The following is a 15,044-nucleotide window of genomic DNA, read 5'->3' as shown; positions in this document are numbered from 1 at the left end:
GGTGAGAAGCAAGTGAAGGCCCACTCCTTATCTCCACCTTGTTACTAAGGTTAAACAACCATTCCAGTTTGTGCTGAAGCGTACTCCATGAAAAGCTCTAGTTTGTATGCCTAGGAAAAGTTTTGTATTTTTTTTCCCATCATATCAGAGCTCTCCATGGACATGCATAGTATCTAAAGCTTCTTGCTGTGAAAACATGGGAAGGTCAAAGGAAGTGACCAGGGGCTCCATCACCTCATCCTCGCTCACTGCTCCTATCTCCCTCAACATCAGTGTTTTTGATGCGCACAGAAAATAAAAAATGTTTGTGAAGACATAACTTGAACGCGAGATAGTAGAAAATATGGAAGGAATGTGCTTGACTGGAAGGGAAGCATATAATCAAGCATGTTTATATTCAATTAAGATACATTGTGTTATTTGTGGTTGTGAATTTGTAATTTATGACAAAAGAAAATGGTAAGTGGGAAGAAAGTGCATAATCTCTTTAAAAGTGCGACCTGATCACAATAAAGTAATTGATATAGATGTGATGTTTGACATGTCTTGGCATAATGTATTCAGTTCAAACTTGGTTATTAGAGTTGTTAATGTATTGATATTAACACATTTAATTTTAGACTGAAAAAAAAGATTTAGTAAATATGCTTCAAATGTAACGAAAGCATCACGTTTGAAAAAATTATAGAAGAGGAATATTAGAAGTGGCAAGATGACCATCCCCTGTATGTGATTAATCATGAAGGATGTTCCAGGGCAATAGAGCCTGCAGCGGATGATATGACATATATATCAATGGACTGAGTGAATCACGACACTGAAGCGACTAGGAAAAGGAAGAGCTGAAAGTTGTCTAGCTATAGGTACAGGTAAAAATAAAATTAGAAATGATATAATGTCTCCATTTTAAAAGTGCTCTTTGACAGATGGATGGTCCAAGAATGATCTATGCCCTAGAGGTAAAAATAGCTGGTGCTTTTATAACAGTGGCATAGCTCAAGGAGTATCAACTTCCTACAAAACTATATTGTTTACTTTAGAAAGGAATGAGATGCTTACAAAGGTTTGACCCCTGAAACAATGAAAGATATTGTTTGTATGGTGTTTTTTATGTTGCATGGAACCAGTGGTTATTCAGCAACAGGGACCAATGGCTTTACGTGACTTCTGAACCACATCAAAAGTGAACATCTATCACCAGAAATACACATTTAACTCCTCAATGGAATGCTCGAGAATCTGACTTGTGGCCATCGAGGCGCTGAAACAATGATGGAGCTTTGCATTGACAGGGCTTGCACAAAAATGTAATAACTGCTATCATGCGTGCATATGGAGTATTTCTTATATATAAGAATGCAACCAAATGTATTGTCAACTTTGCAGCAGCAACTGCAGTCCAACTATAAAGATGGGTATCCTGCAAGTGACCTATTCCCAATTTTAGGCATTAAAAACTACTGCTACAGTTTCCTAGACAAAATGTATATTCCTACAAAAGGAAGGTGAAAACTGGCAGATTCTGAAGTCATCAACAATATTGATTTTCTCAGATGTAAGTTTTTTCCCTTAAAATTGTTACACCTCTTACTTTTTATTTAGTCATTGAAACGTCTTTATGGCACAGCATGGATTGTTGGAATTTGTAGCATAACTGCACAGTTATAACTGAACTTTAAGCTACCACAGAGTATTTTTGAAAATTTTTATACTGTACTCTTATTAGAAATACTGGATCTACAAAATTTTCTTAATTCTTTGTCGAGCATAAACATGGTATAAACAGGTTGACTAATAAGCATTTACACTAGGCAAATAACCATAAATTATTCAAATTTGTTAGTTTTCCTTGTTTTTCTTATCTTTATATTGAATAAGAAAGTATATTTGTCCAAAATTTTTTAATAGATAATTTGTCATATACAGTATAACAATAATGATTATTATAAGGATGTTTTTACGGGCACAAACAGTGTGTGGATATGATCGGCATACATACTGCGTTCTATTATACAAAGTTTTCGTGATTATCTGTGATTTCAGGTGTATGGGTTTATTTTGGATAGCTGGCTTGAGACGTATTGCCCGTGGATAACAAAGCCCCACTGTAGTTCTATTCAACCAACATTTGTTCCTCTTCTCCTCTGCACTTCGAGTTAATAAGCTCTCTACGTATCTGAAAAAAAGATAGTGGGTGGAATTAATCCATGCACACAACATTGTTTTCAAGCAAAAGAACATAGTACTGGTCAAGAGATAGCATTGTTTTCAAGCAAAAACATAGTACTGGTCAGGAGATAGCATTCATGTCTTCACTACAAACCCATCACTAATAGTTATGCAGTTGACATTGGTCTTCAAAACCCTTTTTTGTATTCCAAAATCTTGTTTGTTTCATTTACAAGTATTTCAATACTAGAGTTGCATATGCTTTTCTTATATTTGGTCTGAGATCCACATTAATAGCCTCGTCTTTATCAACAGAGAAAATGGTGTATCTATATCCATACCCAGATAGAGAGCTCTCTGGCTGGGAACCAGATTGGATTTTTCCAGGTTATCCAACATTATCCTGATAACCGCAGTGGACCACAAGTTTAACCAGGACACAGTCTGGAAGGCCTCTTGTGAAGAAAATTATGGGCCTTCAGGCCTAACCTGATCCATGATCAAACCAAGCTTAGGACAGATCATGTTCACATTAAGGTGATGTGGCATCAGCTGAACCACATTGGTGGAGTAATACTACTTTCTATGCTGCACAAGAGGAGGAAGGAAGGAACTTCAAGACTTTTTGGAGTGCAGAGTCATCACGGTGCAAATCCAAGGCGTTAACACGCTGCAAGATTGACTGAGCATGCCCCGACAATGGAAATTCAAATGAGGCCCAAGTATCTTGCCTTGGACCTAGCAAGGCCTTTATACTCATAGGGGTCATAGAAGACTGAGTCTGCATTCTACACCCAAGTTTATTGAACTCACGAGCCAAGTAGACAGCCTTGCGACGACACACAAGCACAGTCTCAAGACAGAGGATGACGCCAAAGTGATAATCCTGAAGGAGACTGATCCCTAAGGTCCTGCTCTTTGGAAAACAAATGGGAAACGTCCACGGACACAAGTCGCCTCACATTCTCAACCGTCAACCACAACACGTTTACAGGAAGACACACATCGGTGTAGAGAAGTCTGCGAAGCACTCCTCTCGCTCGCAGAAAACGACGTAATAAAGTCCATAACTCTCCATTTGACTCGAGGGCGAGGAGAGGAGTAGGAGATGAAAAGAGGAAAGAGCTTACTCCCTCTACATCTCTTGCTACAAGGAGGAGAGGAAGAATCACTCCTACAACTCTTCTTGCTAGAGAGAGCAGACTACCTCTCTCAAAAAAAGTCCAGCCTCTTGACCATAGCTTGACACGATGTCTCCGATGGCTCAGTGAGAGGTTGTGATGATGTCAGGCCGAGAGAATGCTGGGAGTGATGTCACGACATCTAAAATGGCAGCGCTGGTCGATGGCCTCAATGGTGGAGCAATAAAGGGCGACCCAGTAAGCGGTGATGTTGACAAAGGCGTCCCGCTAGGAGGCAGCACACAGGAGCCAAAGTAGTGTGGGCTTGGCAGTGGGGGTATTGCTGAGGGCAGTGACGAGGAACCGAGAGATGCGAGAGTAGGCCATCCAAAGAAGGGCATCCCGTAGGCCTGGAGATGCCCAAACTGCTGCCATCTTGTCTGTTTGATTTGGAATCTGAAATAAAGGAAGCAAAAGGCATAGCCTCCTCCCTCTCAGGAAGGACATTATATCCCACGGGAGAGGGGCTACATTAAGCAATCTCATCCAGTGCAACTCCTGATACTTCCAATGACTCATCGATGGAAGAAAAAGGAGACAGCGGTACAATACAACCAACGCAGAAAACGCTTCTGGAAGAAGGGGATGCTGAACTGTCCAAATGAGGAGGTGAAAAACCTCCCAAGAATGCCAAGTAGGATACTCTACGATGCTCCCTCTTCTTGTTGAACGCCCTCCACTGCAACAGGCCAGGAACGACATTCTGGGTGAGGATTAGTAATGGATATAGTATGGGGATCTGGTAGCAGCCAAAAACCTATAGTACGAAAATCCATAATGCCTGGGCACATGCGTTGACGAGGCCTAAAAGAATTGGAAGACTCCATGATAATCAACAAGGCACAAACACACAGAAACAGTTTAAGAAAACAGCCAAACAAAGCAACTTATGAGTTGCCAGATGTCACAAATTCCTTGCTTTACAATCTTTGTTTTTAACTGGTTTCCAACTGGCAAAAGAACATTATCCTATTGTTAGACTGAAGGTTTGTTAGATATGTAAAACACAAATAGATTACAAATTTGTCATTTTTCAAATGTGGCTACATTCAAGCAATCACGTAAGGACCACACGCCATAGTCGGCCAAATTCTCAGCAGCCAGGCCAGCAAACTTAACCATTCTGCATAACAGTTATAAAAACTTTGAGGGAGCACTTGTTTTCCTCTCTCCTTGAGCAGCTCCTGCTTGTCCTGCTTTTAGTGTCCAGCCACCAACAATTCCTTTTTCCAGATGGACTGATCTGAGTGATGACGCAGGCAGAAGTGTATGTTTGGGGTACTAAAGAAGTGTTGTCTCTCCAGTAACTTGACCATCCTGAAACAACACAAGCTGCCTTCATTAAAGTAAACCCCACCAATAAGGACAGACGTTCTGCCCAGATAGCTATCGAAACCACGACTGCTCTGGGAGTGAAAACTCTTACCATCATACTACTACTTCACATAAGGAGGAATGTAGTCAGTATCATAAGGACTAAACTGAGTCTTGAGTGCTGAGCATCCAAGAACAACATCATCAACAATAGAAGTGTTTTAACTGTTAGCAGCATTAAGAGTGCCTGGTCTGAAATGGAAATTATTGAGCATCCAAGAACAACATCAACAATAGCATTGTTTTAAATGTTAGCAGCATTAAGAGTGCCTGGACTGAAATGGAAATTACAAGTATATGGGACAGTGATCATGCCGCAACTGAAGAGTGTAGCATGACCAAAGTAGAAGGCATAGCAGTGAAGGAGCACCCAATTAACACCTCAACATGTGCAAGCAGCCAAGGCACACCTCTGACTCAAACATCACTTCGTTCAACAACTTGGTGAACTCAGCAGCTGCAATCGTGGGAATTCAATTTAAAGATTTTACTTCAGACTCATATCAACTGATAGCAGATAGAGACCCTTCCATTAATGCCAACAAGGTTTTCTATAGGAGTAAGGTGATTATGATCATCCACAATGAAAATTAGCAAAGCAAGCAATTAAAGACAGGATATCTAATACACTTGATTTGTTCAGCGTGGGGCTTGCATACTTCCTGTAGGTTTTAATACCTTAACACATGGGTTATGTTGGGTTTTGGGCAATGACCAAATGTGTGAGGATGATGCTCTAGAAATAAGCAGATGATGCTCTAGAAATAAGCAATCTCTCTGCAGTCCAGACCATCTACAAACTGGAGCACAGCATCTACTTTCCAAGCTGCTGGTTAAATCTTAAGAGAACAGTATAATGTAAATCTGAACATCAGTGATGTGGAAACCAGTTCCAGCAAGGCTCCCACCCACACCTGTTACAAAGCTTCACTGTCATCTGTGTGAAAAGACCATAACAGATGCTGATAGCTAGCCTTGCTGGGGTACATCTGCCGAAGCACTGTTACCATGGCAGTCCTTGTGTAACCTATTTGATACTGAAAGAACCAAGTGTTCCATTCTACTATTAAACCCACAGAATAGCTTATTATACTGACCTCAGCAGTTATAGTGTGGTGTGTGTGGAATCTAACAACATCTAAGAGTGCCTGCTTCTGATCAGGACTCATATCCTCTTTGTAACGTTGGACAAAAGTTAACAGTGATTGGTGCCACAAGACAGGCAACTCTCGTCGATCATTCTCAAACCTGCGGAAATTTCAATGAAATGAGCACGAGACAACGAAACTGAATTGAAATACAGTTAAGGTTAAATAAGTAGTTTCATAAATTTATCCCTAATTCATCAAATATATTCTGGAAGCTAAATTAAATTATTACAACATAAGACACAATCTATCAAAACAGAAGCACCAACAGCAGGTTAGAAAGATGACATGTGTGATTAGAATAAATGTTGGTTTTGTTCCAAATTATCATTTAAATGTTGAAAACTACAATAATGTACAAGATGCATTAAAGTCACCTGAGGAAAGAAATTGCTTTATATTTATTTTGAGAGATTTAGGGTGAGCTAGAAACAATACTAATTGAAAAATTCTGTTAGTTACAGTCTAAGGAAAGACTCGCTCACAAAATGCTGAGCATGGGGGGCACTTTCAGCCATGCAGCACATAAAATGGCGAAAGTTTTAGATATATAATGATATAAGTATAAAAGATGAAGATGGAAGAAAGGAAGTAGGAATGGAAACAAAATAACTCATAAACAGGGGTACAGTCAGGGGACAAAGGGATACTGCAAACACTCTTTAGTTATGCCTTTGGCACACCCTGTGAGGGGCACTGGCAACACTAGGACCCTACATGGGTTGTATGAACCTGTTAACTGCCAATCCATAAAAAAAAATTATTTCATAAAAATACAACTTCCAAATAAAATGGCAAGTGCTGAGCATGCAATAGCTTCCAGTACTACCCAGTAAGTGGGGAAGCTAAACATAAGAAAAGCTCATCATCAAAGAGCAATAAAAATGTTATAACAATGGCTGGAAACAAGGAAAATACTGGAAGCACTAAGAGAAAGGAACTTCAATGTCTTTTGTGTCCAGGTGGTAAGGAATAAAGGAACTCAAAGATAATCCACTGGTAGTGACATGGAGAAATATAAATTGTCGTGGAATTGCATTCAGAAAAAAAAGGGGGTAAACATAGGTCAGAAATAATACTGCCAAGATGAATAAGAATACCAGAAGAAAAACTAGAATTTTAAGAAAGGTTACATGTACAGTGACAAAAATACCACATCAGCAATACTGATAAGAGACCTAAATGGCGTCATATTAGAGCCCAGCAGCACCTCGTATGCCAGTCATGATCAAATCTCAATGAAGTGCAAATGTTCTTGATGAATTCAGCTAACTTCACATGGTCAAGAGAACAAAGTCAACCTAACAACTGAATTTAGAAGGAAGGACTGACCATTTTGCATAAACAAAATGTCCAAGCAAGTTAGTCACAAAGTTCAACTACCCGCTAATCCAGAGGTCTTCTGGTCTCTTAACTTGGTATCCTCCTCCTCCTCCACACATCACTGAAAAACCAACCCATGTATTTGGGGTCAGGTGTTCTCCCCTGATCCCTCATCATTCAGGCACCAAGGATAATCTGTAGGTAGGTTCCATTAACATGAAAGCCACGAAATGCAGTCATTGATGACAAGAAAATTTCACTGTATCCTTGAGATTTCAGGTATTCCTAATTCTGATAAAGTAACGTTTTACACAAATGGTAAAAAAATAAATATACAAACTTATAGGAATCAACTGAAGAGACCACCCAAACTTCTGCTGAGAGACAGCTGGCAAAATTCAAAACCAATGTCTCAAAAGAGCAAGAGCAGAAATACCAAATCATGAGATAAGTTTAAGAAGTGTCCAAAAGTAGAAACTAGACATATGCAGCTAGAGAAAAAACACTTCCACCAATGAAAGCATATTTAAATTCACTTGAATTAATATATTTTATGACAATGATGTAAAAACTCACAATGGCTGAAAAAAGCATATTACAAAACAACCAAAGATTGATAAATACACAATATCAGTGAAAGTACAGCAGAATCTTTAAAAATTAAGAGAATTTAACATTTACGAACACCCAGCCACACTCAAACACTGCTCGTTTGTTCAAGTGATCATTGGCACTTGCACTTATTTCCCAAAATGAATTGTACAAATATAGTAGTAGCTCATTATGTGAAGACTTCATTATAAGTCACCAGCATAATTTCACAAAAGTGACCCCTCATCCATATCACATGCTGTAGAAGTACCAGATCACATGCTGTAGAAGTACCAGTAATAACTAACATCTATACTAAAAATAATAATGCACCATAATCAAATCCTCAAGGAGTACCAAAATAAACTCAAACTTACTTGATATAATGGTAAATGCAAGCATCAACTACTCGGTACGGCAACGCATATTTCTTATCAAAGAATATTCTCAAGAAAATTGAGTTTGAACCACTGTAGTCCATTTCAGCAATCTTTAAAATTGCAGCAGCTGAATGGAGTATTGGTATGTGAATTTTGGCAATTACTGACCCAATGATGACCGCTTCTCTTAAAGTGCAGTTACCAGACTGTAATAAGAAAAAAAGTGCAGTTACCAGCCTGTAATAAGAAAAAATGTAAGAACAAATAAAGCTGAAAAGTGGAAACATAAGACACATGCTCTTATTTTGTTATCATTAGTAGACAAACCCTAATCCTATACAATCTATATAATTTCGTTTTTGCTAGTGTTGAAAATTTAGATCCAAGAAGTTTTAAAAAATCATTTATTTAATATACATGTCACGTAGGATCTACTGTACTAAAATTCACACATTAAAATCATTAATATAAACTTTTTAAAACACCCTATACTGTATCATGATAGCTATAACACATATTTGCACTAGAAAGTACAACAATAAAAAATGTAATAATGAGAATAATTTTAAGAAAAATGCATTTTAACACCAGCATAAGAATCAACCAGATTTTCAGGAAGTTATTGAAGAAATGAGTAAACATCAAAATCATCTTCCAAATATTTTTGTTTTGTAAAAAAATAAAACTGTGCATATTCCCAATACTGGGGCAGTTGGAGAGAAAATGACAAATAATACAAGAAACTGATGACTAGAAATAGAAAATGAAAATTACCCCTTGGTGGTAGTTGTAATATGATCTTGAAAGTAAATAAAAGTTATGATGGACAAATAGCCTCTAAAAAATATGCAATTCCTTATCAAAATGTGAACTGTTTGCATTTATATGTGACCTGATAAACATGGAAACATTGCATGATTTTGAATACTATTTGATTATCCGTATGTGTTACATGAAATCATAAAAGGGATGAAGTAGCAGTCAGGTATTGTTTAAGGGTGATCCTTCTGTCACTAAGAATTCTTACTAATTAGGAAATGCATCGCGTCCTAATGGTGTCTTAATTAATAAAGGTCTACTTATAAAAACATTTTTCCTAATGGTGTCTTAATTAGTAAAGGTCTACTTATAAAAACATTTTTAAAGTACTGTTATTCAAGTGGTATGCTATCCTCATACCTGTAAAATTATATATACTACCAAACAGATTGCCTGTTGGCCTTCAATCTCTGTATATTGCTGATGCTATTCTAAATACACTACAGGTATTTTACAATTTCAATGCTAACACAACTAGTCCCTTGCAAAGCACAATAATAGGGTATAATAAGATCACCAGCTTGTAACCAAATCAAATTTTTAAAATGGACCTAGGAACAGGAAGAACAAACACCCAAAAAGTCACTTCCCTTCCCCCTCTCTCTTAGCACTCAGGAATTTGTAACACATGAAAGAGAACTTGTTGCTTCTATTACCTCTTTTAACCCTCTTACGCCGAAGCGGTAAACAAAAAATTGTCTCCCGTGTGCCGGAGGTGTTTCAGAGTGAGCGCGGAAGCAGAAAAAATATTTTTTTCAAAAAATCACAGCGCACTTAGTTTTCAAGATTAAGAGTTCATTTTTGGCTCCTTTTTTTTCATTGCCTGAAGTTTAGTATGCAACCATCAGAAATGACAAAAATTATCATTATCATATATAAATAATGCGATATATGATAGCGCAAAAACGAAATTTCATATATAATTGTATTCAAATCGTGCTGTGCGCAAAACGGTTAAAGGTAACAAGTTACTTTTTTTCGTTGTAATTTACACTAAATTGCGATCATTTTGGTATATAACACATTGTAAAACGATAAAAGCAACACAGAGAAAATATTATCACAAAATAATGCATGAATTCGTAACGCGCGGACGTAAACAAATATTTTTTTCAAAAATTCACCATAAATCTAAATATTGTCCTAGAGACTTCCAATTTCTTTCAAAATGAAGACAAATGATTGAATATTACTATACTGTAAGAGTATTAGCTTACAATTGCAGTTTTCGACCATATCTGACGAGTTAAAGTTGACCGAATGTCAAATTTTTTTATATATATATTTTTTATATGCAATTATTTTGGAAATAAGAAAAGCTACAACCTTAAAATATTTTTTCGTTTTATTCTAAATGAAATTGCACACATTTTCATATATAAAACTCTATAAAATGCCTAATATGAAACGGAGCAAATATTCCGAGAATGGTACGTACGCATTTCGGAGATTTGTGGCGGAGAATCCGCGCGCGGAGGGAAGGAAAGATTTTTTTTAAAATCACCATAAATCTAAATATTTTGATAGAGACTTCGAATTTGTTTCAAGATGAAGATAAATGACTGAATATTACTAGACTGTACGAGTTTTAGCTTACAATTGCGTTTTTCTACCATTTCGGTAGAGTCAAAATTGACCGAACGCGGTTTTTTTTCTATTTATCGTGATTTATATATATATATAATATATGCAAATATTTCAAAAATGAGAAAAGCTACAACCTTCAATTATTTTTTGTTGTATTCTACATAAAATTGCACACATTTTCATATATAAAACTTTATGTAAAGGCTACTTTAAAATGGTGTAAACATTACCACAATCGCACGTATGATTTTTTCGGAAGAGTTACCGCGCGGACGTAAAGAAAATGTTATTTTTTTCATAAATTCACCATAAATCGAAATATTGTGGTAGAGACTTCCAATTTGTTGCAAAATGAAGGTAAATACTTGAATATTACTAGAATATAAGCGTTTTAGCTTAAAATTGCGTTTTTCGACCATTTCGGTAGAGTCAAAATTGACCGAAGGTTGAAATTTTGGCAATTATCGTTATTTATATGAAAATATCTCAAAACTGATAAAAGCTACAACCATGGGTTGTTTTTAGTTGTATTGTACATGAAATTGCGCACATTTCCATATATAAATCTTTATGTAACGGCTAATTTTAAAATGGTGCAAAATTACCACAATCGCATGTATGATTTTTTTCGGAAGAGTTACCGCGCGGACGTAAGGAAAAAGTTTTTTCATAAATTCACCATAAATCGAAATATTGTGCTAGAGACTTCCAATTAGTTGCAAAATTCAGGTAAATGATTGAATATTACTAAAATATAAGAGTTTTAGCTTACAATTGCGTTTTTCGACCATTTCGGTAGAGTCAAAGTTGACCGAAGGTTGAAATTTTGGCAATTATCGTTTATATGAAAATATCTCAAAACTGATAAAAGCTACAATCATGAGTATTTTATTGTTGTATTCTACATAAAAATGCACACATTTTCATATATAATACTTCATGTAACGGCTAATTTACAATGGTACAAAACTTATATCAAAGTGATGAAATAATTTCCGAGATGTGTCACAGATACTTTTTAGTGCGGCAAGAAAGAAATTCGCGCTTGCGCGCCTGCGTAACGATTGTAAACAAAATAACACCTTGATCCGTGAACTCCCAGCATCCCCCAAGGTGCGTGATTCAAAAGTTTTAGGCTGGTAGGCCTATAAGTATTTTTCCACGAATTTAAAAAAAAACTTTTGTAAGTCGACGTAAAATACGTCCAGTCGGCGTAAGAGGGTTACGATGTAAAAATTTGCTTCTATGCAATTGTGTGACATATTCCATATACTTTTCCTTTTAAACTTATCCTTACCTTGCAAAGCGGTAGTAAAATGCCCTTGAAGAAAGCAGCGGGTTTAAACATTGCCTTGTACAGAGCCTGATACAGGTGGAAGTTCAGTCGTTTAAAGAAAGAAATGTCGTCTCTCACTCGAGGTAGCAATACCAAATTAAAGAATCTCTGTGCCATTGCCTCCTTAAGATTGCTGACAAATATTCTTACAGCTTGGTACATTGCTGCTGCTGACCATTTATCAGGATCTGATTAAAGCACACACAAGAATTAATTCTGATGACTAAAGACTTAACTCTCATTAAATTTTCCAGCAGCTTAACAAGTTAATTGAAATATATACTTACTGCTCATTTATTTATACATAATTCCTGAAAATTTAATATTAAAGTTTTTTAATACAAACCTAACGAATAATATGATAGTCAATAATAAAATATAGAATAATGTTTAAATATTTTATATTGTAAAATCTTGGGATGTTTAGAATCCACACAATAACTTGATGAACCATAACTCAAAACAAACAAAAATCACATAGTTCTTACTTTATCACCTTTGCTGAAGTAGAACAAAAAATGTTTTTAAAATGTCGCCAAATGCAGATGCTGACAAAGATGACAAATTTGTAACTAATTTGTATTTTTCATAACTTACAAACCTGAGGTCTTCACATTAGGATAACTACTCAGTGCCAGTTGGAAAACAGTAAAGTTTAAAATAATTGTGCACGCAAGAGATTATTGGCATCTGTGCTTGGTCACGAGACATGTGGGGCCACCCACATACCCCTCATTAACTCATGACCCCGTTAGTTATTCTTCCAACCCAGGTTAGTTGATAGAGGGGTGGTTAGAGGTGGGCCTTTGTATGTTAAGACCTCAGGTTTATAAGTTATGAAAAATACAAATTAGTTACAAATTTGTCATTTGTTCATATACGAAACAAACCTTCGGTCTTACCATTAGGAAAGACTTACTCTTGGTGGGAGGTAAGTACTATTAACCAACTGGGAGTTTACCACCTTTGATAAGTTTTCTGAATACCAGAATTCTACGAAACAACTGACCAGTATTTCCGAATCTAAGATATATATGAATATCATAGAGTCAGACTTCTGGGTTTTTACACAATGTCATAGTTCATTGCGTCCGAGGAAGATAAGAAGATCTGTTCCACTAACAAACCAATTCATCAACTCATGTAGGTTTGTTATCATTCCTCTCCCCCTTGCTAGAGAGGAATGTCCTGCTACTGATAGGTATACTATACTGATACTAACCCTAACAGTATGGCCACTTCATTTTAAACTTTACCGGTTTCCAGCTGGCGCTGAGTAGTTATCCTAATGTTAAGACCGAAGGTTTGTTTCGTATATGAACAAATGTAATTTTATGGGGTGGAAAATGTGAGCTCACTAAAGGCCTTAGGGCACTACCTAGTCCTCATAAACTCATGACATTTTTATTAACCCTGAACTTTTCCCCAACCTTGTAAACAGGATATATTGTACAAGGATTTTCAATACTTTGTTAATACTAATAAGCCTAATTTTATCTTATTTAACCTGTATTCTGTGTGTTTACTTCAATTTTATCTACATGTTCTAGGTTAGTTTATTAACATCAATTTCTACCACATTCATATCTAAAACCATGTAGACGGATACTACTTGCAGTAATGATTTTATGGCAAACTGCAGTATACTAAAGTTTTGTTGCAGCCCTTTTTGGCCGCAACTGCATTGCTTTCTGCCTTTCATGTTAGTGCTCCCACTGGTTTCCTTCCTCCTTGGTGTTCCACTTCAAAATATAACTACAACATTCAACTATTATTTGACAGTAATCCTGGGATGACTCCTAAGTCTCAAAATGTGACTCTGTTACCTTGTTAAATAACCTTATAAGCCAAAATTTACAAAGCAAATACAGGAAATTTTTAATCATCATAACACAATTTGCTAAAATGAAAAAAAAAAAAAAAAAAAAAAAAATCTTAAAACTCTCCTGTGTCAAACAGGATCTTTCTCTAGTACTGAAGAATCTAACCAAGCTTCCATATGAGCGTTTGGAGGGGGTCTCTTGCGGGTTCTCAAAATGTATGGAAATTTATTCCTGGTTAAAGGCAGATCAGCAATATTCATGCTCACTCTAGGAGAGTTTATGCATTTTCAGGTGTGGACTTCAATTGGTTTGTTAACTGCAGATGACTTTTTCGATAAGAACCAAACATCATACAACCACGACTGTTTCTCAGTGCACTCAGCCATCTCTTTCATGGAATCTGCACAAATAATAGTGAGAGCCTTGTCTGTCCATTCAAAGCAAAACAAAACACCATTGCCTTAAGATAATTATATTCTATGGGTGACAGCTCTGAATGGTTTCCTTCTACAGATGGTAAACAAAATCTGGAAGTGTATGGTCTCCTACACAATAGGCAAGTCAAACTAAGAGATTATAACGAGGTCAAACAAAGAGATTAGTGCAATTTGTCAGAAGGTAAATCAGCACAAGTACCACTTCTATTCAACAAAATCTAAGACCTCTTGGGTTCAAAACATAAATTGGATGTAAATACTATCTTAAATGCAGTACCTGAGAGGTCCCAATCTGCATTTGCAAAGTTATACCTTAAGATTTAAATCATAAGTGAATGGACACATATTCATTAGGAATAGTAGTTGTAGCTAGCCAAGTTTTAACTTTGGCATTGAAATGGAGAATTGTCCTCTTCACCTTCCTCACTTTACTGCCTACCATCAATTTCTACTTAGCATCCCAAACATATAAGACTTATGAGGTTGCTACCCTCTGTATCTCAAGTACCTGGAATGAACCTGCTCTCCACTGATAGAGCAGACACCGATACAAATACAAGCTCACTATACACTTACACTTAGAAACAGATTTTCCTTACAGCATCCCTGAATTAGAGCTTTGGTTCCTAACATATTCTACTCTTCAAGTATTCTCCTGAATCCTTTAGGCCTTGACCATCCTTTCTCTCTAATTAAAAACTTGTTTCCAAACAAAAGCATTATCCAAATTATGACTTTGCCCTGCTTCACATATCTTGAGCACATACAAAGCAAGGCATGACAAATGATAGATGAGCAAGGCTCAAGTCCGGTAAGCTACTTGTATTGCTCATCATCTGCCTGGTAGACAAAGAGTGCAAAATCTAGGGGACTCAA

The 15,044-nt window shown here is 36.6% G+C and overlaps 1 protein-coding gene across 4 annotated transcripts in view; it reads right to left on the bottom strand.

Annotated features, from left to right (window-relative positions):
* Positions 1–1,886: 1,886 nt before the first annotated feature.
* The window catches only part of LOC135218804 (bystin-like), a 36,391-nt gene continuing 23,233 nt past the window's right edge, over positions 1,887–15,044 (bottom strand). For all 4 annotated transcript variants that reach the window (XM_064255267.1, XM_064255275.1, XM_064255255.1 and 1 more), the window contains 4 exons: positions 11,870–12,096; positions 8,164–8,372; positions 5,822–5,972; positions 1,887–2,176 (listed from right to left, as the gene is read on the bottom strand). In XM_064255267.1, the coding sequence (XP_064111337.1) occupies positions 2,114–2,176; positions 5,822–5,972; positions 8,164–8,372; positions 11,870–12,096 (650 nt within the window). In that variant the 3' untranslated portion in view covers positions 1,887–2,113. The remainder of the gene's footprint in view (positions 2,177–5,821; positions 5,973–8,163; positions 8,373–11,869; positions 12,097–15,044) is intronic.

Source organism: Macrobrachium nipponense, chromosome 19, assembly GCF_015104395.2.
Source record: "Macrobrachium nipponense isolate FS-2020 chromosome 19, ASM1510439v2, whole genome shotgun sequence".
NCBI classification, from domain to species: domain Eukaryota; kingdom Metazoa; phylum Arthropoda; class Malacostraca; order Decapoda; family Palaemonidae; genus Macrobrachium; species Macrobrachium nipponense.
The sequence above is the reverse complement of the archived record's forward strand: the minus strand, read 5'-3'. Positions and strand labels throughout refer to the sequence as shown.